Source organism: Lontra canadensis, unplaced genomic scaffold, assembly GCF_010015895.1.
Source record: "Lontra canadensis isolate GAN:19392208 unplaced genomic scaffold, GSC_riverotter_1.0 scaffold25, whole genome shotgun sequence".
NCBI lineage: Eukaryota > Metazoa > Chordata > Mammalia > Carnivora > Mustelidae > Lontra > Lontra canadensis.
In genome coordinates this window covers 17,514,407-17,541,413 of record NW_022631019.1, presented here as the reverse complement: position 1 = coordinate 17,541,413, position 27,007 = coordinate 17,514,407, and the positions used below count along the sequence as shown (strand labels likewise).

Here is a 27,007-nt window from a genome sequence, read left to right as displayed (position 1 = left end):
GCACGGTGAAGAAGGATGCCATTGCTTTATGGTACGAAAGCATTTTAAATTGCCTGCCTCCCATCTCTTAGATCTGTGGAAGCCACAAGGACACAGAGAAGGCAATATATGAAATTATATATATTTTTAAGACTGTGGTTGTGGGTTCTGACCTGTCTGGTAACCACAGAGGAACTGGCTCAGGGCTTGTCTTTGTTTTGTCTGACATGGAGGGATACCAGGGCTGGGGACAGCTTCCTAGGCTGCTTATGGTCAAAGCCTTGAAAGGCTGTGTAACAGCTTGAGGACAAGAAACAGTACTTAGGATGAGCAATAGGCAGAAGCGAAAGCCTGGGGAGGAATAGTCTGGGAAATGAGATATACAGAGAGATATGAGCTTTCCTAAGTCTCCACACATACCGAGCAATTGAAAAGGCCATGAATGTAGCTAGGGCTGGCTACATGCTCCAAAAACACCTGAGAAAACAGTAGCCTTCACCTGTGGCTGGCCTTCAGGCTGAGAGCAAGCAGGGAGCAAAGGCTAAGGCAGAGGGAGTTGGGAACAGCCTGGCTAAGCATTGGCAGGCCCCGACACACAACCAATCTGCAAAGACTGGGAGAATGGGGGGAAGGTTTTTTTGGTCCCTTTTTTTTTTTTCTTTTCCTTTTTTGACAGTAGATGGTTAAGGAAACTGTCAAAACACAAGCTGACCACTTATAAGAACAGAGTTCATCAGGATGCCCACAGAGAGGACACAGACTTTACAAAAAGAGTTTAGAAAAATCACAAAACAAGGAACAAAACAAACCACAACAAGCAACAACAACAAATGGGGTGTAGATCTGATTTCTATGGCTGAAATGTAATATTCGAAAGACCAGTTTGCATGGGTGTTGTAAAACCATGCCACTAAATCCCGAGCATTTCTACCATCCCCAAAAAAGAAATCCTAAGCCTATTGGCAGTCTCTCTCCATTCCCCACCAGCCCAGCCCCAGGCCACCACTAATCTACTTCCTGTCTCTACAGACCTGTCTATTCTGGACAGTTCACATAAATGGAATCCTACGGGATGTGGTTGTATGCTTTCAAGGCTCGTATGTTATAACATGTACCCGTACTTCATTCCTTTTTATAGTCAAATAATATTCCATCAATGGATATAACACATTTTGTTTACCCATTCACCAGTTACAGTTGTGTCATCTCCACTTTCTCTCTATTGCAAATAATGTTATTAACATGCCTGTACAAGTTTCTGTAGAGACATGTATTTTTTACTCTCTTGGGTATCTACAGTGACTATTTTAACTTTTGGGGGGGTGTCAAATGGTTTTCCATAGTGGCTGTACCTGTTTACATTCTCACCAGTAGAGGACTCCCAATTTCTCCACATCTTTGCCAACACTCATTATTTTCCTTATTTTTTATTTTTTTAAGATTTATTTTTTAATTTAATTTGGTTTTTCTTTAAAGATTTTATTTATTCATTTGACAGAGAGAGACACAGCAAGAAAGGGAACAAAAGCAGGGTTTGTGAAAGCAGGAGAAGCAGGCTTCCCGCCGAGCAGAGAACCTGATGCGCAGCTTGATCCCAGGACCGTGGGATCATGAACTGAGCCGAAGGCAGACACTTAACACTGGAGCAACCCAGGTGCCCCTATTTATTTATTTTAAAGGGGGGAGGCGTACACCAGTGGAAAGGGCAGACGGAGAGGGAGGGAGAGAATCTCAAGCAGACTCCCCACTGAGTGCAGAGCTCGACCTGGGGCTTGATCTCACAACCCTGAGATCATGACCTGAGCTGAAATCAAAAGTTGGATGCTTAACCAACTCACCCATCCAAGTGTGCCATTACTTTCCGTGTTAAAAAATGTATGACAGTTACCCTAATGGGTATGCAGAAGAGTCTAATTGTGGTTTTGATAATGCAGTTCCCTAATGACTAATGACACCGAATACCTTTCCACATGTTTACTATCCATTTATCTTCTTTGGAGAAATATTTATTCAAAATCTTTCCCTGTTTTTAAAATTTGAGGTTAAGAGTCACAGATACTAAAAATTGACCATTAACCATCTTAAAGAGTGCACGTCAGTGGCATTTAGTAGACTCATAATGTTGTGCAACCTTCTGCACATTAAAAAATACTTGGGTTGTAAGAGTTCTTTACATATTTGGATACTAAACTTTTCCCAGATACATGATTTACAAATATTCTCTTTGATTCTGTGGGTCATATTTTTATTCTTGATAAACTGTTTTGATATACAAAAATTTTAATTTCGATGAAGTTTATTTTTTCTTTTGTTGTTATGCTTTTGGTGTCACAAGAGAGTTTTTTTTTTTTCCTAAAAAATAAACAGAGAAGAGAACAATGTAATCCAAGTTCACAAGGATTTATACAGGCATGTCTTGTTTCATTGTGCTTTCCCTTAGGGCACTTCAAAGATATTGTGTGTTTTATAAATTGAAGGTTTGTGTTAATCTTTCTTCAAGCAGGGACGCCTGGGTGGCTCAGTTGGTTAAGCCACTGCCTTCGGCTCAGGTCATGATCCCAGGGTCCTGGGATTGAGTCCCACATCAGGGTCTCTGCTCGGCAGGGAGCCTGCTTCTCTCTCTGCCTCTGCCTACCACTCTGCCTGCTTGTGCTTGCTCTCTCTCTCTGACAAATAAATAAATAAAATCTTAAAAAACAAAAAAATCTTCCTTCAACCAAATCCATCAGCACCATTTTCCCAATAGCATTGGCTCACATTGTGTCTCTATGTCATATTTTAAATTCTTGTAATATTTCAAGCATTTTCACTATCACTGTATTTGTTATGGTAATCTGTGATCACTGATCTTTGATGTTATGACTGTAATTGTTCCTGGGGTGCCATGAACCATGCCCATATAAGACAATGACCTTAATCAATAAAGGTCTTTATTGACACAAAGGTTTTGTGTGTTCTGGCTGCTCCACCAATAAGCTGTTGCCTATCTCTCTCCCTGCCCTGGGGCCCCCCTATGTCCCGAGACACAATCGTGAAATTAGGCCAGTTAATAAGTCTACCGTGCCTCTAAGTGTTCAAGTGAAAGGAAGAACCAAATGTCTCTCACTTTAAATCAAAAGCTAGAAATGATTGGGGCACCTGGCTGGCTTAGTTGGTAGAGCATGCAACTCTTGATCTCAGGGTTGTAGGTTCAAGCCCCATGTTGGGTATAGAGATTACTTAAGAATTTTTTTTTAATTAAAAAACAAAAGCTAGACATGATTAAGTTCAGTGAGGAAGGCTTGTGCAAAAGCTAGATGGACTGAAAGCTAGGCTTCCTGTTCTAAATAGTTAGCCAAGTTGTGAATGCAAAGCAAAAGTTCTTGAAGGAAATTAAAAGTGCTACTCCAGTGGACACATGAATGATAAGAAAGTGAAACAGCCTTATTGCTGATATGGAGAAAGTATAAGTGGTCTGGATAGAAGATCAAAGTAGCCACCGCATTTCTTAAGCCAGAGCTTAATCCACAGCAAGACCCTCATACTCTTCAATTCTGTAAAGTCTGAGTGAGGGGAAGAAGCTGCAGAAGGAAAGTCTGAAGCCAGCAGAAGGTGGTTCATGAGGTTTAAGGAGAGAAGCCATCTCCATAAAGTAAAAGGGCAAGGGGAAGGAGCAGGTGCTGATGGAGAAGCTGCAGAAGTTCTCCAGAAAATCTAGCTCAGACAATTGATGAAGGTGGCTACCCTAAACAACAGATTTTCAGTGTAGACCAAACAGCCTTCTATTGGAAGATGCCATTGAGAAGTTCATAGATGGAGAGAAGTCGATGCCTGGTTTAGAAGCTTCAAAGGATGGGACACCTGTGTGGCTCAGCTGATTAAGCATCTAAGTCTTGATCTTAGGGTTGTGGGTTCAGGCCCCACCCTGAGAAAAACACAGGCTGACTGTCTTGTTAAGGGCTAATGCAGCTGGTGACTTTAAGCTGAAGCCAATGTTCATTTGCCATTCCAAAAACCCTAGGGCCCTTAAGACTTCCGCTGGATCTATTCAGCCCATGCTCTATAAAGAGAGCAACCAAACCTGGATGAGAGCACATCTGTTGACAACATGGTTTACCAAATATTTTAGGCCCACTGTTGAGACTTACTGCTCAGAAAAAAAGGCTTCTTCCAAGACTTTACTGTTCACCAACAATGCACTTGGTCACCCAAGAGATCTGATCAAGATTAATGTTGTTTTCATGCCTGCTAATACCTCATCCATTCCACAGCCCATGGATCAAGGAGTAATTTCAACTTACAAGTCCTACTATTTAAGAACTGTATTTCTTGGGGTGCCTGGGTAGCTCAGTTGGTTGTGCAACCGACTCATTTCAGCACAGGTCATCATCTCAGAGTTGTAAGATGGAGTCCCACATGGGGCTCCCTGCACAGCATGGAGTCTGCTTGTCGCTCTTCCTCTGCTCCTCCCCCTACTCTCTCTAAAATAAATAAATAAAATCTTTAAAAAATGTATTTCTTTAGGCTATCGCTGTCATAGAGAGTGATTTCTCTGATGACTCTGGGCAAAGTAAACTGAAAACCTTCAGGAAAGGATTCACCATTCTAGATGCCATTAAGAACATTCATGATTCACGGAAAGAGGTCAAAATACCAATATTCACAGGAGTTTAGAAAAAGCTGATTCCCACCCTCATGGATGACTGTGAGCGTTCAAGACTTCAGTGGGGGAAGTAGGTAGGTGCAGATGTGGTGGGAACAGTAGGAGAGCTAGAACGAAGTGGAGCCTGAAGATGGGACTGAATGTCTATAATCTCGTGAGAAAACTTGAACAGATGAGAAGGTCTTCTTTAGTTTTTAAAAGATTTTATTTATCTGAGAGAGACAGAGTGAGAGAGCATGAATGTGAGCAGGGGGAGAGGCAGAGGGAGAAGGAGGGACAGAATCTCAAGCAGACCCCACGATGAGTGCAGAGCCAAAGTGGGACTTGATCCCACAACCCTGAGATCATGACCTGAACTGAAATCAACACTTGGCCACTCAACCCACTAAGCCACCCAGGCGCCCTGAAGAGGTGCTTCTTATGGATGAGCAAAGAAAGTGGTGGATGGAATCTACTCCAGGTGATGTCTTGAAGATTGTTGAAATGAAGCAAATGACTTGGAATATTACATAAACCTGGTTAATAAAGCAGCAGCAGGGTTTGAAAGGACTGACTACGATTCTGATAGACGTTCTACTGTGGGTAAGAGGCTTTCAAACAGGATCACACGCTACAAAGAAATCCTTCATTCAAGGAAGAGTCAGTCAACGCAGCAAACTTCACTGCTGACTTATTTTAAGAAACTGCCACGGCCACTTCAACCTTCAGCACCCAACACCTTGATCAGTCGGCAGCCATCGACGTGGAGGCAAGACCCTCCACCAGCAAAAAGACTGTGACTTGCCGAAGCTCACATAGTGATTAGCATTTTTAAGCAATCAAGTATTTTGTTTTTTTTTTATGTTAAATAGACAAATTTTCTAGTGTACCATTTTTTAAAAAGATTTTATTTATTTATTTGTGAGACAGAGCTAGAGCACTGTGAGCAGGGAGGGGGCAGAGGAGAGGATGTTCAAGCAGACTCCCAGCTGAGCACAGACACCAACACAGGGTTTGATCTCTGGATGCATGAGATCATGACCTACTGAAAACAAGAGTCAGACACTCAACCAACTGAGGCAGTCAGGTGCCCCTCTAGTCTCCCATTTTAATTCCCTTATCATTTCCTTTATTATTTATTTTTGAGTTATTTTCTTAGTGATTGTGCTGAGGATTATAATTACCATACTGAAGCATGTGATAAAGCATTTATAATTACATTTGTATGTACAAATACTATATTTGTTTTTAACATAGTATATAATTAAAATATATGTGTTGAGACACTTGGCTGGCTCAGTCAGTGGAGCATGTGACTCTTGATCTCAGGGTCATGAGTTCAAGCTCCATGTTGGATATGGAGCTTACTTAAAATTTTTTTAAAATAAAATATATATATTGCAATACAGTATAGGCAATGGTGTAGTAAAATTAACAAGATGTCAATTTCCTCAATCTTTTCTAGATAGGTTAAGCCAACATGGCTCTAAGTGAAAATTTATCAGCATAATTGATAGTGCCTTTTTGGTAAACTTCACAGAAATTGAGAACATACCCCCCTCAAAATATGTCATTTTGGCATAATCATTATTTTGAATTAAAGTTACTTAAGAAATAGCCAGTACAAGAAGCGTACTCTGAGACCCCTTTGATCCCTGAAAGCAGGAAATAATTCTTCCATGTGAAAGGTACTTTCCCAATATGCACCGGGAGGAAGAGACACATCCTTATCACCAGAGATAGGGAATTTAGGGCCAAGAAGGCTATATAAACAAACCTAGTTACCACCTCATTAATTTACTACCCCAAGCCCAACCCCTTTGTCTTGTCAATTCTTCACAAATTTATAGTTTCTTTGTCTAAAAGGTATAAAAGCTGCCTGCTTTGGTTACTTCTTTGAGCATCATATCTTTGGCACTCCCATATGTATGAAATTAAATTTTTCTCCTGTGAATCTGTTGTATGTCAGTTTAATTATTAGGCCGCCAAAGAATCGAGAGGGGAAGGGAACCTAGATTGTGAAAGCAAAACAAATCCTGTTGTAAATTAACTATACAGGGGCACCTGGGTGGCTCAGTAGGTTAAGTGTGTGCCTTTGGCTCAGGTCATGATCCCCCCAGGGTTCTGGGATCAAATTCCCCATCAGGCTCCCTGTCCAATGGGAAGCCGGCTTCTCCTTCTCCCTGCTACTCTGCCTACTTGTGCTCTCTCTCTCTGTCAAATAAATAAATTAAATCTTTAAAACAATAAAATAAATTAACTGTATACAGTACTTTGTTTTGAAGAAAAATAAGAGGCTCTCCTTGTATTGTTAGCTGATAAGTCAATAAAAATAATTTATCACTATGTGGGTTTTTTTTAAGTAGGTTCCACACCAAGTACGGAGCCCAATGTGGGGCTTAAACTCATGACCCTGAGATCAAGACCTGAGCTGAGATCAAGAGTTAGAAGCTTAACTGACTAAGCCACCCAGACACCCCGTCACTATGTGATTTTTAGCATATAATGCAGAAGGAGTTGAAAGAATTTAGGGATAAGCACTATAATAACATTCTTCCATCCCAGGTACTTATGTGAACGGGTTCTCAGGGCTTCTAGCTGTAAAACCCAGAACCTACAACAGAACTGATGCTAAAATCTGTCTCATTCTAACAATCAATAATATTCGTCTTGACTATTGGGGTGAAAAAGTCCCTTTCAGATATTCATTCCTGATACAATGTTATTTTATGCTTAACAATTATTATGAGACTTTATATTACATTCACCAATTGCTTTTAAAGCTTCTGGATTGAGTCAGTACTTCTGAAACTGTGAAAAAGCAAGCCTGAGGCCCAAAATGGCATCACTTAAGCCAAATTGCCAAACTGGGGCTTCGTACTTAACCTAACTGAAGTTCTAACCTCCTCCAGAAAGCTAATCTTTTTTTTTTTTTTTTAAGATTTATTTTTTCACAAGTAGGCAGAGAGGCAGGCAGAGAGAGAGAGAGGAGGAAGCAGGCTCCCCGCTGAGCAGAGAGGACCCCAGGACCCTAGGATCATGACCTGAGCCAAAGGCAGAGGCATTAACCCACTGAGTCACTCAGGCACCCCTCCAGAAAGGTAATCTTAACTGGTCAGTCAGGAATCTTCTGATCAGCACCAATAAGGTAATCTGTCACATGGGCCCTCTCTATCCCATTTGTCCCCAAAGGAAGGTCACTTCACTTGAAATAACTCTTTTCTCTGTTTATAATTTTGTCTTGCTTTTATTTTTTTTAATTAAACATTTTATTTATTTATTTGACAGAGAGAGATCACAAGTAGATGGAGAGGCAGGCAGAGAGAGAGAGAGAGAGAGAAAGAGAGAAGCAGGCTCCCTGCTGAGCAGAGAGCCCGATGCGTGACTCGATCCCAGGACTCTGAGATCATGACCTGAGCCGAAGGCAGCGGCTTAACCCACTGAGCCACCCAGGCACCCCTTGTCTTGCCTTTAAAAACTTGGGGCACCTGGGTGGCTCAGTCAGTTAAGTGTCCAACTCTTGATTTTGGCTCAGGTCATGATCTCAGGGTCATGAGATGGGGCCAGGCTCTGCACTCAGTGGGAAGTCTGCTTGAGTTCTTTCTCTGCCTCTGCCCCCTCTCCCGCCCCTACCAGCACACACATGAGCTCTCTTTCTCAAATAAATAAAACCTTTTTTCTAAAAAGGTTTTATTTATTATTTATTCAACAGACAGAGATCACAAGTAGGCAGAGAGGCAGGCAGAGAGAGGGGAAAGCAGGCTCCCTGCTGAGCAGAGAGCCTGATGCAGGGCTCGATCCCAGGACCCTGGGATCATGATCTGAGCCGAAGGCAGAGGCTTAACCCACTGAGCCACCCAGGCGCCCCTCAAACAAATAAACCTTTAAAAAAAAAAAAAGGCCTCTTCTCTTTCTGTCACCATTTGGAGCCCCCCTGCCCCGCAACTTGCTAGATGGGTTGCTGCCTGATTCATGTATCAGTTAGTAAAGCCAGTTAGAGCATCAAAATTACTTCGTGGAATTTTTGTTATTTCACAAACCCTATGTCAAAGAAAATATTAAAAAGTGAAATTTGATTGCATATTTTCCACTCTCTTTTTTTCAAGATTATTTATTTATCAGAGAGAGAGTGAGAGGGTGAGCGAGCACAAGTAGGGGGAGCAGCAGGCAAAGGGAGAGGGAGAAGCAGGTTCCCTGCTGCACAGGGAGCCTGATGCAGGACTTGATCCCTGGACCCTGGGATCATGACCTGAGCTGAAGGCAGATGCTTAACTGACTGAGCCACCCAGGCGTCCCTTCTCCATTCTTCATTGTAGAGAAGTATGATAAGTATCCATACAATGTTGAAGTGTTAAAAGATAGACACTGTTAGGGGACAAAATTCTGTGGGGGAAACGTAAAGGAAATACAAAATTAAGGAGAAAAAGGAATGATGTAAAATTTCCAACCGCTAAAGAAGAACTTTTTCAGAAGGTACGTATCAAGTGGGCTTTATATTCCAGGGACTATAAAAAAAAAATTCTAGTATGAAAATGTGCCAGAAATGACATACCTTGCAAATATAAACTTGTAACACACGTTTTAAGTCTTAGATGTCAACCAAAGAAATGAGTGAGGCTATACATGGGGTTTCTTTAGAGGGTCAAGTCTGAAGAGCCCAGAGGAAGCCCTTCACTAAGGGTGGCTCATTAAGGATACAGAGCAAGGACCTCAGGCTCATGGAGGCCAAGATCTGGGGACCAGGCGGAAGCTTGGCCCAGAGACTCAGTTTACCTACGCTGATGATAGAGAGTTGAGTTAACTGGCACTGATGTTACAGGAACTGCCTTGGGCAAGTAGGAGACAAAAGGACTCTGGTTCTGGCTCCAACAATACCTCACAGCTGCCTTATTTCCTTTATAGGGGACAAAGGGGAGAAGGAAACAGGCTCCAGGCCTTGGGCAGAAAGCTGAGCCCAGAACCCGTGCTGTTCAGAGGACACCGGGGGTCACACAGCTACGGATAGCTTCCAAGGTGGGCGGGCAGGGAGATGGGCTTCGCCTCCTCCGCCAGCTGGCATGACAGTGCCCCCCGCTCAGAGCTGGTGCGTGGCCTTCCTGAGGTCGTCGGGGGAAAGCGCGGAGCTCGGGAACTTACAATTACAGTGAACCGTATGAAACTGCCACTGTTCAGCCATTGTGACCTATGAAAATGGTAGTTTCATTTGGTTCGTTCGACCCATACACTGGCAGCCACTGTTTTACTTTTACCCTAAGAGACCAAGCTGTCCTCTGCCGAGATGTGGATAAAATCCACAAGGCTGAGAGTGTGTTGTTAACGACGCGGCGGCGTAGGTAAAGAGATGGAGAAGGGAAACCGGCGGCTACCGCCAGGCACCCAAGTCAATACTGTTTCGGGGAGGGGGGTGGGGAGGGCTGAAACCTAGAAATAAAACTTGTAAAGCTCACAAGGATAATATCCATCTGAGCAGCAGAAAAACAAGGCGAAAAGGTTACTATGATAACAAAGCCTGGTGTTGCTGGAGTATTTTTATCTATACACATTTGATGTGGAAAGCCCTTTCCACGCCTTGCCTCTGGGCCACGTCCAACCACTAAGGTGGGGACTATTATGATTCCTAATTTCTGCATGCAGGTCAGAGGGACTTCACACACGAACAAAGGAAGGCCTGGAGACGTGCAAGAACTTGTGGGAGGATTTCTGTCGCTCGAGGCCGGATTTCTAGTCTCCAGGTGGTAATTTCCCCTCTAGACCATCTCCCACTGTCTTATCCCTGGTGTCCTTCAAAGGTGGTAAAGTGAATTAGGGGAAAAATAAATAAATAACCCTGCCTCCTAAGTGCTACATTCTCACTAGTGACATGAGCAGCTGAGGTTTCCTTTAAAGGTCATTTCCACCAGCATGTTCATCTCCGTGCCTAATAAGGGGCCACGGACATGGTTAGTAACAGCGCGATATAATTAAGTGTCCTTTCATCCAGGCATTTCAAAGGGCTTCGGCAACGTTAATTACTCCCCAAGCCCTTGTGAAGTGGCACTTGGTTCCATTCTATGAGCATTTAAAGTCAAGCAAAGGCAATGCCACGGGCCCAGGGGTTACACACTTTGAACATACACCTATTAGCGGCCCTCAAGTGTCTGGAGAAAGAGTTGGGGTGTGCAGGGCTCCTGACATGAAACTCTTCCTCTGGAGCTCAGAGCTTGAAAACTGTAAAATGGGGGTGTCTGGGTCTGCTGGCAGGGAGGGAAGTGAGGGGAGGTACTTGGGTGGCTTCTGCCACTGGACAAGTCACCGTGTTCCTCTTCTGCAGAGAGGTAACAGAAATTATCTGAAGTGGCTTAAGTGCCAACAAGTGCACGTACATGGAAGGCTAACCCAGAGCAGGGATCTGATCCCAGACTCAGGGACTCTGTCCCAGACCAAAACAAGGGTTTCCCACCGCGGGGCAGCTTGTGAGAATTGTCTGGTGCTGGCCGTATCAAGAGCAGGCCGCATCAAGTCACTTCTCTCTCTGCTTCCGCTTCCCTGCGTAGACAGGGAAGACCGGCAGTTCTGGGCTGGGGTCCAGCCGCTGCCACTTACTGCTGTGTGACTTCAGTGGAATCACCATACCTCTCTGAGCCTCAGCTGCCCCTCTGAGAAATGGAGTAACTGTAAACGTTCACGGGATTATCACGTGACATGAAATAAGGCACAGGTTGAAAGACCACCCAGAGCATGAAAAATACTGACACAATTCTAGTTTGTTACTATTATTTTTACAATTTTCCTTAGTATTATCATTATTATTAGCAACAGCTCTAAGGACCCTTCTGGCTCCAAGAATTGCTTTTTTATCAGCTATAACTCTGGGAAAGAACAGTTTCCAGAAAAGGAACAGAGGTCACAGAGGCAGGAACCCTTGCTTGATCAGTGGTATCTGAGTGAAACTAGCTCAGATCTCCCATTCTAACACCTGCTTTCCATCTGCCAACAAGAACCTCTATTTAAACATCACAGTGATAAGCCCAGTCATCACTTGCTATTTAAACTGACCTCCCACAATCCTTTGGGCTTGAAGCTAGCAAGAGTTAAGTATAAATTGCGGGTTTTTGGCTTGTTCTGAAGGTTACTCAAGTTCAAATACAAGAGATGCATTAGTCTGGCTAAACCAGGTCCTGCTACCCTACCCTTTCGCCTGGCTTCAGGTCAGCTCCCTGACGCTTACATTCTCCAGCAGGGGAGGCATCAGCTTCCCCAAGACTGTCATTTCAACACTTAATAACTGACATCAGAAAGAGAAGGGACCTTGCAGAGTAGCTGGCACAATGCGGGGAGTGGTGGATAAAAGCAAGGGCCTTGGCAATGCACAGACTCATTTCGAATCCTAGCTTTACTACCTATTGACTGTGTGGCCTTGGGTAAGTTAATTAACCTCTCTGTGCCAGTTTCCTAATATGTGAAATGGGGTTCTAATATACCTACCTTATGGGGCTCTGTGGGGATCAGTACGGTCCCTGCCATATAGTAAACACTAAAACCAATGTTCACTGCCATTATGATCATGACAATTACTATAGTAATTGGAATTGGCTAAGGAAGCATGATAGAGAGGACCTATATTTTCCTTCCAGGAAAACTGCCAAAACTGGAGCTGGAGATGGAAGGATGGGTAGGATTTCTATGGGGGATGGTGCGGGCAGCTTCGGGTTCCTTCATCCGTACATTCGGGTCATCCTCCAAGCACCCCTGTAGGATGGATTTAAAACTGACCTGCAGAATAGCTGCACGACTTTTCCCCAAGTGATACTGATAGAAAGCGAGAAAGCTGGGATTTGAAGCAAGCAAGCTCTGATTCTAAAGGCCATGTTCTACCTTTGTATCAAATTCTGTCCTGAAGGGTAAGGTACTGACAGAATTAGCTCCCCCAACCTCCCTCCTAGACTATAAACCCCTTCCAGGAAGAGATATCTCAATTATTTATACAGGCCCCTCCCCCACACCCCTCGCAGGCATGGATAGCAGATGCTCAGCTGAAATGCCTATTTGCAAAATGGAAGAAACTGAGGCCTGACTCTTCCAGACTGAGACCAAGCCTCCAGGGCCAGGAACCTCAGGCGATGCTGCCTCCTGGGCAGCTGGCCTCCTGGCCTCTCTTTTACAAATTCCCCCCTCCACACCCCTCACCCCCACTCCAACAACCAGGACAGAGCAGGGCTGCCATGAAAGGCCAACGGTTTGCTCCTGACTCAAGCCCAGTGATGGAGTTGGACTTGGGCCTGCTAATGTTTTCCTTGCCCCAAAGACAGACGATCTGGGGTCAGCCTGCCCAGCTGACCCCAGATCGGTATGACCACCTCCCACTGAGAGCCAGCCAGACAGAGAGAGAGAGAGAGACAGACACATAGATAGATAGATAGACAGACAGACAGACAGACACACACACACACAGAGGCCCCCCCCCAATAAAACCTGTTAGCTGTGTGACTCCACCCCCATGCCCACCACAGATTGGACCAGGGTGGCCACCTGACTCAAGCTGGCCAATCAGGTCTTCCCTCTTTCCAGGGTTGGGTGATCGCCCCAGTCGTTCCAACCTCCACCGCCCTTCCTACCTCTGGCTCCAGTAGCTACCCTGTAGTCTCATAATAGTTTTCTCTTTTGCCTCACCGCCTCTGAAATAGGTTTTTATTCCTTGCAACCAAAATAGCCATCACAAAATTGAGGAGGAGGAGGAAGACAACTTCCTCAGGCAGAATTAACTACACCTTTCTCTGCTTCAGGTACCTTCATCTCCTCCTCCTTGTAACAGCAGGCACTCCTGCCTCCTGCATGGGCTAGGTGCTTTTTCACTGATCCACATGACTGGAGGGATGACGGTTGGAGGCAGGTATTCCTACCATCAGTCTACCCATAACAGAAGTTCTGAGGGGCTAAGCCATATGTCCAATGACACCTAGCCAGGAAGGAGCAGAGTAGGGATGCGAACCCAGGCCTTCTTCCTTTTATCCCTCCCTGGAACTTCGTTTGCTCCTAACTTTGCCCATGTGCCTGCCTCCCACCTCAATTTTTTGTTTTCTTTTTAAAGATTTATTTGAGAGAGAGAGTGCAGCGGGGAAGGGCAGGGGGAGAGGGAGAGAGTCTGAAGGGGACTCCGCTGAGTGCAGAGCCCAAGGCAGGGCTGATCTCACAACCCTGAGATCAGAACCTGAGCAGAAACCGGGAGTCAGAAGCTTAACAGACCTACGCAACCCAGGTGCCCCCTCCCACCTCAATTTTTCAGCTTGTTGGTAAAGTCACCATGATTGATTTATCTCTGCTCTGGCATGAAGGTATTTCTGTAATGAGTAATAATGGAATTAATTTGTAATTTTTATGGAAACTTAATAGAAATCTCATCTGGTAGAGTGTTCAGTGTTTTCTGAGATATTGTATTTGTCTGTCTGGCATCCATTCTTCACAGAACCAACGGTCTTAACTGTATATTCTTAGGTTCTGCATGCGTGATGCTCTGGCATTTGTGGCCTCCCTCCCCAGCACCAGACCACCTCTCCCAGGGCTGGCCAGTTCTTAGAGCAAAGGAGCGGCACTGCTGCACTGTTTCCAGCCACCCCAGATTAGAAGCAGCCTCAACAGCCAGCAATAGGGAATCTGTCCAGAAAATTTTGATACGGCAACTCAACAGATTATTGGGCAACCATTCAAAAAGTATGTGTTAAATCACTATTACTCGATGACATGGGGTAATAGCCCACACACAGGCTTAAGTGAAACAACTGAGACACAAAACTTTCTGTACAGTCTGATCCTAAATGTGTAACACCAAAAAAAGACAGGAAGGAAATATCCTGAAATATGAGCAAAGCTTGTCTCCAAGTAATAGAGTAAGTGAATCTTCTAAGCGGGAACGCATCCCTTTAACAATGTTTCTCTACCTTTCCATTTTGATGTCTTTCTCTAACCCCCTATTTTTATGTATTTCCACAAGCATTTATTTTCCCTGGATTACACATTCTCCTACCCATGGGGTGGGAGGCATCTGCCTGTTTCTGCCAGCGACAGGCACACAGACCTTGGACATGTCTGTTAGCCAGGGCTGTACTGTGTTACTTTCTGGTTAGAAAAACACAACATTGCAAAACCACAAAAACTCTTGCCTTGTAGGAGAAGGAAAGCTCGGTGAGCGGGTGGGCGCTGCTTGTGGGTGGCAGCTGGCGCAGCTGCAGGGCCGCACCGTGGGCTCCGTCCATGGTGTCCTACAGCCACATTCCCTGGGCCCAGCCTGGGAGCCGGAGCTGCTGCTGCTCTGTGGGGCCAACCCTGGAGACCATCTTTCCCGGCGGTGTTCACCTCCTCTCACCAGCCATGGGAGGATGGACAGCTTCTCTCTCACCTCCACGCAGAGAAGTGCCAAGTTCTGTCGCTCCTAAGCAGACAGTGTGATTCCTTGTCCTGGTGGTGCTCTAGGGAGGTGGGGAGGAGCATTAAAAATGCATGTACAGTGAGACATAGAGCCCAGCTTTGTTACCCGAGGAGGAAACACTATGGGCACAAAACACAACCTATCATGAGAAGTGAAACCATTAAAAAAACTGTATCAGGGGGCACCTGGGTGGCTCAGTGGCTTAAGCTTCTGCCTTTGGCTCAGGTCATGGTCTCAGGATCCTGGGATCGAGCCCCACATCGGGCTCTCTGCTCGGCGGGGAGCCTGCTTCCCCCTCCCTCTCTGCCTGCCTCTCTGCCTACTTGTGATCTCTCTCTCTGTCAAATAAACAAATAAAAAAATCTTAATAATATATCTTAAAAAAAAAAAAACTGTATCAGGCCTTTGGCTCCCTTAATAAAGATGTGGTTCATCTGCCTCAGAACCTTTTCTCCTGCCCCATAAAAGTCAACTTTTCTCTTCCTCTGCTTCTTTCCTCCCATCACATCCTAATTTAAATCCTCCCTTTTCCATAGGCTCCCCTACACTTAAGCGGTGGGGAATATATCCCACCCATTGGGAAAATATCCCAATGCCACAAAAAAGGAAACATCTGTGTTCTAACTTAGGGAAAAAAATGAGAAGAAAAGCTATCTCCGTGCATGACAGAAGAACTAAGCTACTACCAGTGGTCAGCTGAGCGCAGGTGAGGTAACACTGGTTACCTCAGTGTAGATAACACTCCCCCCTGGGAGAAGATCTGTGTGACCAGATCACCTCAGCTCTGGGAAACTCAGGTGCCTCACTGTAAAGTGGGGGTAATAATGTGGCCTCAAGTAAAATCGGCGATGATAGCAATTTGGACCATTGTTGTAAATTTCATCAGGGGGATATTTTCAGCGCAGGTCAAGTTTTTCTAAACTAAGGAAGAGAGATGAAGCATATGTTCCTAGGGTTCTGGGAGGCATGGCCAGAGCACCTTATACCATGGTGCTAGGTATTTCTTTGAAGTCCTCGTATAGTAAAAAGAAAAAAAAAATCCATACAAATTTGGATTCTACTACAAAGTCTATGGTCTGTTTTTTTTTTTTTTCCCTCTGTGGGGGCTTGAACTTATCACCCTGAGATTAAGACCTGAGCTGAGATTAAGTGTCAGATGGTTAACTGACTGAGCCACCCAGATACCCCTCGATGTTTATTTTAATATAAAAATGTTATAGCTTTTCATCTGTCATATGCTACCTGTTTGCCTTGGCCAAGTCATTTAACTTTCCAGGCAGTTTTCTCTGCTGAAAATACAGATAATAACACTTCTACTCCCCCCCACGATAGGGTTGTTGTGAGAATTTGGTGAAATAATGCAAGTATAATGCATGCACAGCAAATAGCCAAAGGATTGGCGGCTGTTATTAGTATTAATTTTATTCCTACCAGCTTAATTATTGAATTGACCCGCAGATCTTCCTTTCTTTCATGTAACCAGGCAACAAATATTTATACAGGGCTTCCTATGTGCCAAACAGATACAGCCTCTGCTATGCCCCCACGGCTTCAGAAAGTTGCCTTCTGTGTCTTGCAACTTCCAGTTCCTTCTGTTATCTAGCTCTACCCCCAGGAATGCCGGTTCCTGGTGTGAACAGCACAGTCATATGTCACAGGGCTAACACTGTGTCCAGCATCTAGGAGACACTGGATGCAGGGCTTAGCACTGGGGCAGCCACAAAGACCATTTGGCTCAGGTCTCACTTTGTTAAAGAGCCTCAAAATTCAATGATTGCTGCTGCCTCCAGATGAGATTATACATTCGGTATATATACACATATACATATGGTGTGTGTGTGTATATATGTGTGTATACATATATATGTATATACATACATATATATTTATGTGTGTATATATATACACACACACAGTATATACAAGGTACACTCATCAGATAATTTCATAACTGATATTCCAGAACCAGACCTCCCTGTGAAGACCAATGAATATTTGTAACCTTGTGAAAAGCATAATTATTCTTCACTGTACTTCCTTGTGTGGGTGAAAAGCATGACTGTTAAATTTAGGTATTTTAATGTTTTGAATATAGCAGCCTTAGGAAGGAAGAATGGCCCAGGGAGAGACCTCAGAGAGACCCTTGCAGGCCTTCAAGCTGGCCTAGATCTGAAGGGGGCACTGCAGCCTGAACTGGAAAGATGTCTCCTGAATCCCCAGTTCAACGGCAGCTTGCCAAGGCCCGGCCTAGAGCCCAGCATGGTGACCTCCATACACCACCTACTGACTGGCTAAAGGCAGGCCTGTGGAGCACCTGGGGCAGCTCGCAGTCAAGAATGGAATGGCTTACTCAGGCCTAATCAACCACAACTCCGGAGATCCCACAGCTGTAACCAGCCCCGCCCACAGGATGTCCGAGAAAGCAAATAGGCCTTGAGGACATGCCAATGGGGTGATGGAAACCTGGGCCTCCTAACCTTCTTTGGACCAGCTGCTCTGTTCAGGTGGGTTTCTGTTTTTGCTTTTGTTTGTGAAGTTGTTGCTGTCATTCAAGTCCCTTCTAAAAAGCAGATTCCCTCTTTGCCTGTGGGCCAAGGCCTCTGAGGCATCCCCTGCAAAGTCAGGAGGCTTTCCCTCAGCTAGGTAGGAGTTAGGACAAAAAGCTCTGGAGGAACTCTTTGCTTTAAGGTGCACATTGTCTACCTAGTGAATCTCCTTTTCTGCCTTCAGAGCACTTTTCCAGCACTAACATATGCCCAAGAGGCAAGTGGCCAACTCTATGTTTCCAGCGACCGCTTAACGCTGAGGCCCTCACAGCCAGCAGTAAGCACAGGGTCATTGACTCAAAAATGTAAAGATAATTCTAGGTGCTTGCTTCCATTCCATTCCCCCTGACCATATCTCAATGAATTATTTCACCAACCCACAGAGCAGGCTGGACAGATGAGAGGACCACAGCTCATAGCTGCTGAGAGTAGTGTATTAGAATTTGGCTCTATCTGGAAAAAAAAATAAAATAAAATAAAACACGCCCTTTTCCACCACCTGACGATTCAGCTTCTGGCTGGTAGTGAGTGCCGCTTACAAAGCCCTTTCCCTTTCCTGGGCTTTGGCTCACTAAAGGGTTACACTCCTCCCCTACCATTGAGCTGGAAACTATAACTTCCAGCAGCCAGTGTAGATCAAGAATTCCTTCCCGTATCCCACCTGCTAACTCCACCATCTGCTATTGCCAGGAAGCCCGAGCCGGCGTGTAGAGGAATAATTTTGGCAGTTACTGCATTTCACTTCCTGATTTGGTAAAGCCTGCCATCACCTATATTAAGGCAAACCTATGCCCCCCTCCCTTCGCTAAAATGGGGGGGGGGGGCATTGCAAGGCAGCGAGACCCAGACCTGCAAGGCAGGTGACAGCAAGAAGGAAGGGTATTAGTACTAGGGGGCGTTAGATGATTCCAAATGCATTACCTTTCCTGAAAACAAAAAACGAAGGCTGATTTCAAGTCCCCCCTGCCTCAGGCTTGATCACTACTCACCCGGGCGGCGTCTCCTCTGAGGCCCACCTATCCCAGGTTTCTGAGAAACGACTTAGACTCTCCGCACCACCCGGAGGCACAGCCTCCTTAATTCCTTCCCCAACTCTGGAGCTGTCTGGGTGCTGCAGTGTTTTGCTTTCAAAGGCCACGATCTGATTTGTCAAGCCGCCTGCCGGTCAGAAGCTGGCGGGGACTTCTTGCAGGCGAGTGGCTGCGAGGAGGGAGGTGGGCGGGACAGCCCCCGGCTATTGGCTGCGCCGCAAAGCTTGCTTGAGGCGTAGGGGGAGCGACTTGGGGAGGCGGCCCCTGTCTTGAGCTTTGCTCTCACCTGGAGGGGGCCCCTCTAGCGGCCGCGCCAAGGACGTTGGAACAAACCCCTCTCTCCCTCTCCACCTGTACGGGGTGCTGGGGTGACTGCTCACTTCCCCTGCCCGACAGGTGGGCAGCCTGCCAGGAGCCCGACCTTCCAGTTCTCAGCGCCACCTCCCGGGCTTTGCTCCTGCAGTTCCTCCAACTTAGACTCTCCGCGTGCCTTCAGATCCTTCAGGACCCCCAAGACCCGGCTCCCACAAAGCCGTCTCAGTACTCGGGGCATATACAATGTCCTTGCGGGCGCTCCCCTAACACCTGTTGGCTGCGCTATGTACCAACCCTCCCAGCGCGTCCGCCGCTCCGCAACGCCCAAGGTCCTAGCACTGCGTGAATGCTTCCTAACGTACAACGGATACAGTAAACAATAAGTGTAATCAACACGTGCATGGAGCTTACACCTTTTCGCTTAGACGCATCTCATTTCAGATCCTCACAGGAACCCCCTGAGTGAGATTTTGAGCTCATGCCCATTTTACAGATGAAGAAATGGCGTTCGGGCCCAGACCCCAAGGAGGAGAAAGAGCCAATTTGGGTTCAGATCTGGAGGCAGAGAGAGCTCAGAGGGAACACCAGAGAGCAGAACGAGGTTGGCATTTCGTAGGAACCTCCCAAAGAACAGCGTGGCTGGTGCAAGATTTTTCTGGGGCGTGGGTAGTAGGAGCTGCCATCAGCAGACCTGGCTAGGGACAGAGGTTTGGATTCATCCTAAATTTAAAGGGGGGCATTGCGGGTCCTGCGCCGGGGAGTGACAAGATCACTGTGACTGCTCTGAAGCTTGCAAAGAGGGGCTCGAGGAACACTGTATGTCTGTTCTTGTATCGTTGCCCGTATCAGTCTTTTTTCTTTTACTATTATACACAGGGCTTGGATGAATGTTAGTTGTTTTCTTCTTCCTTTAAAAAAAAATATTTTATTTATTTATTTGAAACGAGAGAGCAGGAGAGTACAAGCAGTGAGAGTGGCAGAAGGAAAGGGAGAAGCAGGCTCCCCACTGAGCAGGGAGCCCGGTGTGAGTCTGGATCCCAGGACTCCGGGACCACGACCTGAGCAGTTCTTAATCAACTGAGCCACCCAGGCGCCCTAGTCGTAGTCTTCTAACTAGGATTTCCGGGTAGGCAAAATTCTAAGGCTCTTGGTCTATAGCAAGATATTTGAGGGGTCATTTAGATAACCCCCTATTAGGTTTCCCCACTAGTTGTGATGTAATTAACCCAAACCCTAAAATTCTAGCGGTTTCCCTAAGGTTTTTTTTTTTTTTTTTGAAACACCTCTAATGATTGGCCAACAACTTTTCACGCTAAAGAAACGGAAGAAACCATTGGCTGATTACTCATGAGGCAACCTAAAGGAGGACTCTAGAATGTTGGGCCCGTGGTTGCCATAGCAACGGGGAGGCTGGGTAGCCCAGATTCAGCCCAGGGAGACCCAAGGAGGTAGGAGGCAGTTCCTGTCTGGGAACCGGTGGGGTGGGAGGGTCGTGGGGAGGAGGATCTGCTAGGTGCGTGTTTGTTGGTGCCCCAGGGTGGGAAGAAGCCACAGCCCCAGGGTGGGAAGAAGCCACAGTCGCAGGTGCTCCTCCCTGATGGTGTGCCCTTCAAGTCCCCGCCCCCCCAAAAGGGGTGCTGATAATCATGGGGTGCCCTCCCCGCACGGGACTCCTGCAAGGGGCGTGGGCCTCTGACTCCCCTCTGCCTCTGTGAGCGTGCAAACGAATGGGGTACTGGGTTAGTGGGTGGACGAAAAAAGAGCTGAGTTCTAATCCCAGGTCCACTCCAGCTCCTTGGGCGTCCCTCAGCAAAATCCTCCCCGCTCTGGGCCTCAGTGTATCCATCCCTAAGATGAAAGGGTAAGATTGGAATTTGGTGGTCACTAGCCGGCTGTAAAGCTCCTTCCTGCTCTTTGAATGCTTTCCTGGTTTCTCATATGAAAAATATGAAGTGGGTTATTTCCCTGGGTACGCTTTGAAAAATGGAAAATACTTTCAAGATGTACCATAGCATCATGTATAACTGAATTGATAAAAATCTCATGTCCTCCAAACTGCTCACGTAAATACCAGAAAATTCCACATAAGGTAAAAAGCATACAGGATTTAGTATGTATTGACATACACTGCACATTAATATGCAGGTATAAGTGTATAAAATACGTGATAATGCTATAACTGAAATGATGTTTTTTTTTAAAGAAACATATAGTAGAGTGGAAACACTTTGTATTTATAGTCCGATGAGTTAAATCCTCACAGAATGTAGCTCCCAAAGGAAAGAATTGTATAAGACTACATCAGCAGGCACTATGGCTAGAACATATGTACCCCTAGTATTCATTCATTACTCAGATATTATTGAGCAACTACTATGTGCCAAGAAACAGACTGGGGATTTAGTGAGGAACATTCTATCCGGAAACCATAAGCAAAGAAGTACATGTAAAATATGGTGTTGGGTAGTGAAAAGTGCATTGAGAAACATAAGGCAGAGTCAGGGGTAGAGAGTGGCGGTGGTGCTCCTTGAGAGAGACTGGTTAAGGAAGACAGTCTCAGGAGACAGTTTGAGGAGAGACCCAGATGAATTTGTGACAGGGGCAAAAGATGATCCCCAGCATAGGGAAGGGAGGAATCTGCATGCTGCAAGGAGGTATTGGAGAAGCTGAAAAGGTCCCGTGGCTTTAGATGGGAGGATATGACAGCTGCCTTCGAAGACTTGAAGAACAGTCATATAGAACAGTGGCTTTCAAACTTTTGGACAGTGACCTATGGTAAGAAATGCATTTTATACTGTGGTCCAGCACATATATACATGACAAACAAAAACTTCACGAAAGACTGCAGGCTGTGACTTGCATTTTGAAAATCACTAATGTGGAAGAGGAGTGAGTTTTACTCTAGGCTGGTTCCCAGCGGCGGTCTTAGGGTGAGTGAAGGGGTGAAAAAATGAATCAGCTTTGATATAAGCAGAAATTTCTAGTAACTGGAACTACCTAACGGTGAACTGCCTCGGGAATTTTCAAAGTAAGTTCTGGGGAAGCCCAGCATTCTGTGAAAATTCGATAGCCTCAAATATTTGCTTTATATTTTGAAAACTGTATGCAATAACCTGTTTTTAAAAAAACAACCATACCCACTCAGGGCTGCCAAATGTCAAAATTCAGGATGTTAACATTCAGCAGATGCTGCCTTAGTGGGTATGATAGTGAAGAGTGAGCGGAAGTCAGACTTCTAGGTTCAAAGCCTGATTCCATCTCTTAATTCTGGTGTGACCTTGAGCAAGTCACCTAACTCCTCTCTCTAAACTTCAGTTTTCTTATCTACCAAATGAGGCTAATACCTCACTGGATTATTGTAAGGACAGCATGCAGAATTCTATACAAGGTGTTGAAGACTGTAAGCATTCAATAAATGATAACTATTATTTTAAGCTGTTACTACATTATTCCTGTGGATGTGTTAAAATCTAATATTCATAAAAGCCTACTGTGGACCAGACAACATCATCTACTTCATCATATGGACCATCATATTTAATCCATAAGCACCTTGAGAAGAAAGTCCTGTCATCATTCTTAGTTGATGGAGGGGGCAGTGGGGTCAAAAGATGAAGGGACTCAGAACCAGGAAGTGGCAGAGCATAACCTTGAACCCAGGGATACTTCTGATTACTGTACGGGTACTCACCTGGGAGTTGCCTGGGCATATGCCATTGATAAGGAAGGTGGTATATCTTCATTACTCTTTTCTGAGATTCTAGGTCCATGACATTCTGTCATGAACAGTGACACAAGGAACTGCAGCGCTAGGGCACATCTGGGCGGCGCTCCGTTCACACCTGGTCTGCACCTGGTCTCATCCTGGCTTCACAGGTATGCATACCAACGCCAGAAAGCATTATCAGTAGTTGCCTTTAAGGGTTAGGATCATGGATTGTTTTAGAAAGTCTTTTTAATTCCCTGTATTTTCCAAAAATTTGATAAGGTGCCCATATCACCATTGTAATAGGAAGCTTAATTTTTTTTCTAATCACTTGTAATTCTAGCATGTGAGTACATTTTAATTTTTTTATCATTTGTTTATTTTTTAATTAACCTTTGCTTGAGTGTAGTGCATAAGCAATGTTACGTTTGTTTCGGGCATACAACACAGCGATTTGCCGAGTTTGAACATTATGCTGTGCTCACCTCAAGGCGAGCAACCAAGTGCATTTATAAAAGAAGAGCTTTAAACAGACACATGAAAAAATGTTCATCATCGTTAGCCAACAGGGAGATTCAAATCAAAACCACATCTAGATACAACCTTACACCAGTTAGAATGGCCAAAATTAACAAGACAGTAAACAATGTGTGTTGGAGAGGATGTGGAGAAAGGAGAACCCTTTTACACTGTTGGAGGGAATGCAAGTTGGTGCAGCCATCTTGGAAAACAGTGTGGGATTCCTTAAGAAATTAAAAATAGAGCTACCCTAGGACCCTGCAATTGTACTACTCGGTATTCACCCCAAAGATTAAAAAAAAAGTGAAAAGAAGGGCCTTCTGTAACCCAATGTTCATAGCAGCAATGGTCACAGTTGCCAAACTGTGGAAAGAGACAAGATGCCCTTCAACAGACGATTGGATGAAGATATGGTCCATATATACAATGGAATATTATGCCTCCATCAGAAAGGATGAATACCCAACTTTTGTATCAACATGGATGGGACTGGAAGAGATTATGCTGAGTGAAATAAGTCAAGCAGAGAAAGTCAATTATCATATGGTTTTACTTACTTATGGAGCATAAGGAATAACAGGAGGACATTAGGAGAAGGAAAGGAAAAGTGAATGGGGGAAATTGGAGGGGGAGATGAACCATTAGAGACTGTGGACTCTTAGAAATAAACTGAGGGTTTGGAGGGCAGAGGAGTGGAGGATTGGGAGAACTGATGGAGGGTATTAAGGACGGCACGTATTGCATGGAGCACTGGGTGTGGTGCATAAACAATGAATCTTGGATCACTGAAAAAATAAAATAAAAATTAAAAAAACAAATAAGATAGCTTTATTGTAGCTAGGAAAGTAGATGGTAGAAGTACTGAGTACCTAGTAGAAGTACTAAGACAAAGACATAGCACTGTAGCGTGGTAAGTGAATGGTAGCTGCTTTTATAGATCCTAAAAGACATTTTTATACTGGAGTGGTCGTGTTGCTGTGAGCATTATTGATTTCTGGTGCTCTGAATCTCTTAGTTTCTTGGAGTGTGTTGCCAATAACTCTCATGAATATTAAAATTTCAGTATAGAGTGTTAAGCAGAGAAGATGGGGAGCATTGCAGCTGTGAGAAAGTCAAGTGAAGAACAAACACTGACGGTGGAAAGGATTGGTAGAGCGTGCCATCATTCTTTCTGTCCTTTCCTTCGTTAGTAAATGGTGTGGACTCTTGAGGAGAAAAAGATGGGCAAAATAGAACTCGTCTGTCCATGAAAGAGGAACAGCTATGGAAACTGAATCCTGCTCCTGCTGTTAACAACTAAAACCCAGACTCCCATGAAGCAACTGGTTTTAGGCATAAGACAGCTCGATTTGGCAATTCCTGAGAAGAAAACCAAGGCGAGCCTTGCAGTTACCCAAGCTTCCTGCTGCGGGCGGTGTCCAGGCCACGGTTCAGGGGTTGGGAGGGTACTGAAGGCAAAGAAACCTAGAAAACTCTTTGGGATGATGGGGTTATGTGTGTCTTAATTGTGATGGCATTTGACACAATTGTACACATTTGCCAAAAATTAAAACTAAGGAATTATATTGTATGTTGGTCAATTATCTTGATAAGAATACATTTATAAAATCCAAGCCTTCAGTAGCTCTGTAAGCAACACCAACAATGAACACTTACATAATTCTCGTTACAGGCAGTGCGATGTGCTTGCGAGTTAGGGTCGTAGAACTAGGTAAATCTCAGCCCCTACGTGCAAGATTGCTCAGTCTGTTCTGCAGATAGAACAGAACCCGATCAATGTAGTTAATGTGAAATGATCCCTACAAATGCTGTGTTTTGCTGTTCCAGGTACTTAGAAGAACATGTAGTAGAGTTTTTCATCAAACAAATGGAACATACCACAGAACTTTGCTAAGATGGACAACTCAGCACGCAAAGACCAACACCCTGACAAAAAATATTCCAGCCATGCCAGCAAATTACAGAAAGGTCTTGTGAATTTATGAACAGATATCTTTGAGGGGAAGAGAGAACTTTTATTTTTTTAAGATTTTATTTATTTGTTTGAGAGGGAGGGAGAGTGAGAGTATGAGGGGGGGGAGGGGCAAAGGAAGAGGGAGAAACAGACTCCCCACTGAGCCGGAAACAGGACTTGGGGCTCTGTCCCAGGACCCTGAGATCATGACCCAAGCCAAAGGCAGACGCTTTGACTGAGCCACCCATGCACCCTGAGAATTCTTGACCTATGTTCTTTTTGGCATATAAGAACACATATGTGGAATTCTAGGTCATACCAACAAGGCCACCCTTAAGACATATCAGATAAATTGCTTTTGGTGGCTCCTCACTGCTTCTAGAGTGAGGACTGGGAAGAAAGTGTGAAAAGAGAATGAGGAGAGAAGGGGGAAGAAGTCTATTCACCACACTTGTTCTTTCTACGTTTCTGGTAAGAATCTCCATCTTCACACTTAGAGGTGTAAAGAGATCTACTTTCTCGATTCCTAAAATTAATGCAAGCCCCCCACACTGTGGATTGGTGGCAAGTTTAACTCCAGCCATTAGGGGCACAAATCCCATGTTCTGCTTGTTTCAAGTTTTGGATCTTTCTCAGTAGAAAGAGGTGATGGGATGCCTGGATGGGGGATGGGAGGAAGCCCTCAGGTCATTGTTTATCCATCCACACAGGTGAGAGTTCCACTGTCCCAGCCCACAGGCTCCCTTTGGTTTTGTTGGTATGTTTCTGGACCACACCTGGTTAGGAATCATTTCTGGGGCTGGAAACCTCATTCCAAGATCCTTACTCCACTGGTTTTTCTTTCTTTTGGGGTCTTTCCTCCTCCCTGGTACGCTTCTAGATTTCCTACTGCTCTCCAACTCAGAGCCAGACCTTACTTTTCCCCCTTCTTTGACTTTGTGCTATCTCTTCTTCTTTAATACTTTTAAAAATTGAAGCATGATATATATTCAGAAAAAGTACACAAATCATAATTATACAGCTTAATAAATATTCATAATGAAAATACAACCAATAGAATAATTCTCTCAGACCAAGAAAATAGAATCGTAGCAGTATCCCAAAGACCCTGTCTTGTTGCTTCCCCTTCTCTGTGAAAGTAAACACTAGAGCTATCCTGACTTCTAATATAGTAATTACTTTAGCCTGTTACTGAACTTTAAGATTTATTTATTTATTTATTTATTTGACAGAGATCATAAGGAGGCAGAGAGGCAGGCAGAGGAAGGGAAGCAGGCTCCCTGCTGAGCAGAGCTGAGAAGAGAGCCTGATTCGGGGCTTGATCCCAGGACTCTGGGATCATGACCTGAGCTGAAGGCAGAGGCTTTAACCCACTGAGCCACCCAGGCGCCCCTGTTATTGAACTTTTAAAAAAAGAGATTGATTTATTTATTTTAGAGAGACAGAGGCAGAACATGCGCATCTGCGCCATGGGAACAGGGGAGAGAGAATCCCAAGTAGACTCCCCTCTGAACACAGAGCCCATGGTGGGGTGGGCTTGATCTCATGACCCTGAGATCCCAATCTGAGTGCAAAGCAAGAGTCAGATGCTTAACCCACTGAGCTACCCAGGTGCCCCACCACTGTTTTTAAATTTCAGATAAATTGGAATCATACAATATGAACTTTTTTCTCTAGCCTTTTTCCACTCATGTTTGAGAGGTTGAACTTCATGTTTCATGTATCAGTTAATGGTTCGTTTTCGTGGCTATAAGTTTGAATACACTGCCAATTATTTATCCATTCTATTATTGAGGACATTTGGGTTGTTTCCAGTTTGGGGCTGCTATGAATAGATGCTTTTCTAACTAGGCTCGTACATGTTTTGGGGACATACATGGAATGTATGTATGTCATCTATGCCTCAGAGTAGAATCGCTGGATCCTACGATGTG

General features: G+C 44.8%; 2 protein-coding genes across 6 annotated transcripts in view; one reads left to right on the top strand and one right to left on the bottom strand.

Annotated features, from left to right (window-relative positions):
• The window catches only part of NIPAL3 (NIPA like domain containing 3), a 45,483-nt gene extending 30,510 nt beyond the window's left edge, over positions 1–14,973 (bottom strand). For 2 of the 3 annotated variants that reach the window (XM_032863758.1, XM_032863760.1), the window contains exon 1: positions 14,737–14,971. In XM_032863758.1, the coding sequence (XP_032719649.1) occupies positions 14,737–14,829 (93 nt within the window). In that variant the 5' untranslated portion in view covers positions 14,830–14,971. Of the gene's footprint in view, positions 1–14,736 lie in introns of all 3 variants that reach the window. The other variant, XM_032863761.1, reaches the window with a different exon arrangement.
• A 5,283-nt stretch (positions 14,974–20,256) lies between these two features.
• The window catches only part of STPG1 (sperm tail PG-rich repeat containing 1), a 48,091-nt gene continuing 41,340 nt past the window's right edge, over positions 20,257–27,007 (top strand). Inside the window, exons 1-3 of one of the 3 annotated variants that reach the window (XM_032863755.1) lie at positions 20,257–20,342; positions 22,659–22,770; positions 24,947–25,087. In XM_032863755.1, coding sequence (XP_032719646.1) covers positions 25,015–25,087 — 73 coding nt within the window. In that variant the 5' untranslated portion in view covers positions 20,257–20,342; positions 22,659–22,770; positions 24,947–25,014. Of the gene's footprint in view, positions 20,343–20,734; positions 20,756–22,658; positions 22,771–24,946; positions 25,088–27,007 lie in introns of those variants that run through there. The other 2 variants (XM_032863756.1, XM_032863757.1) reach the window with 2 other exon arrangements.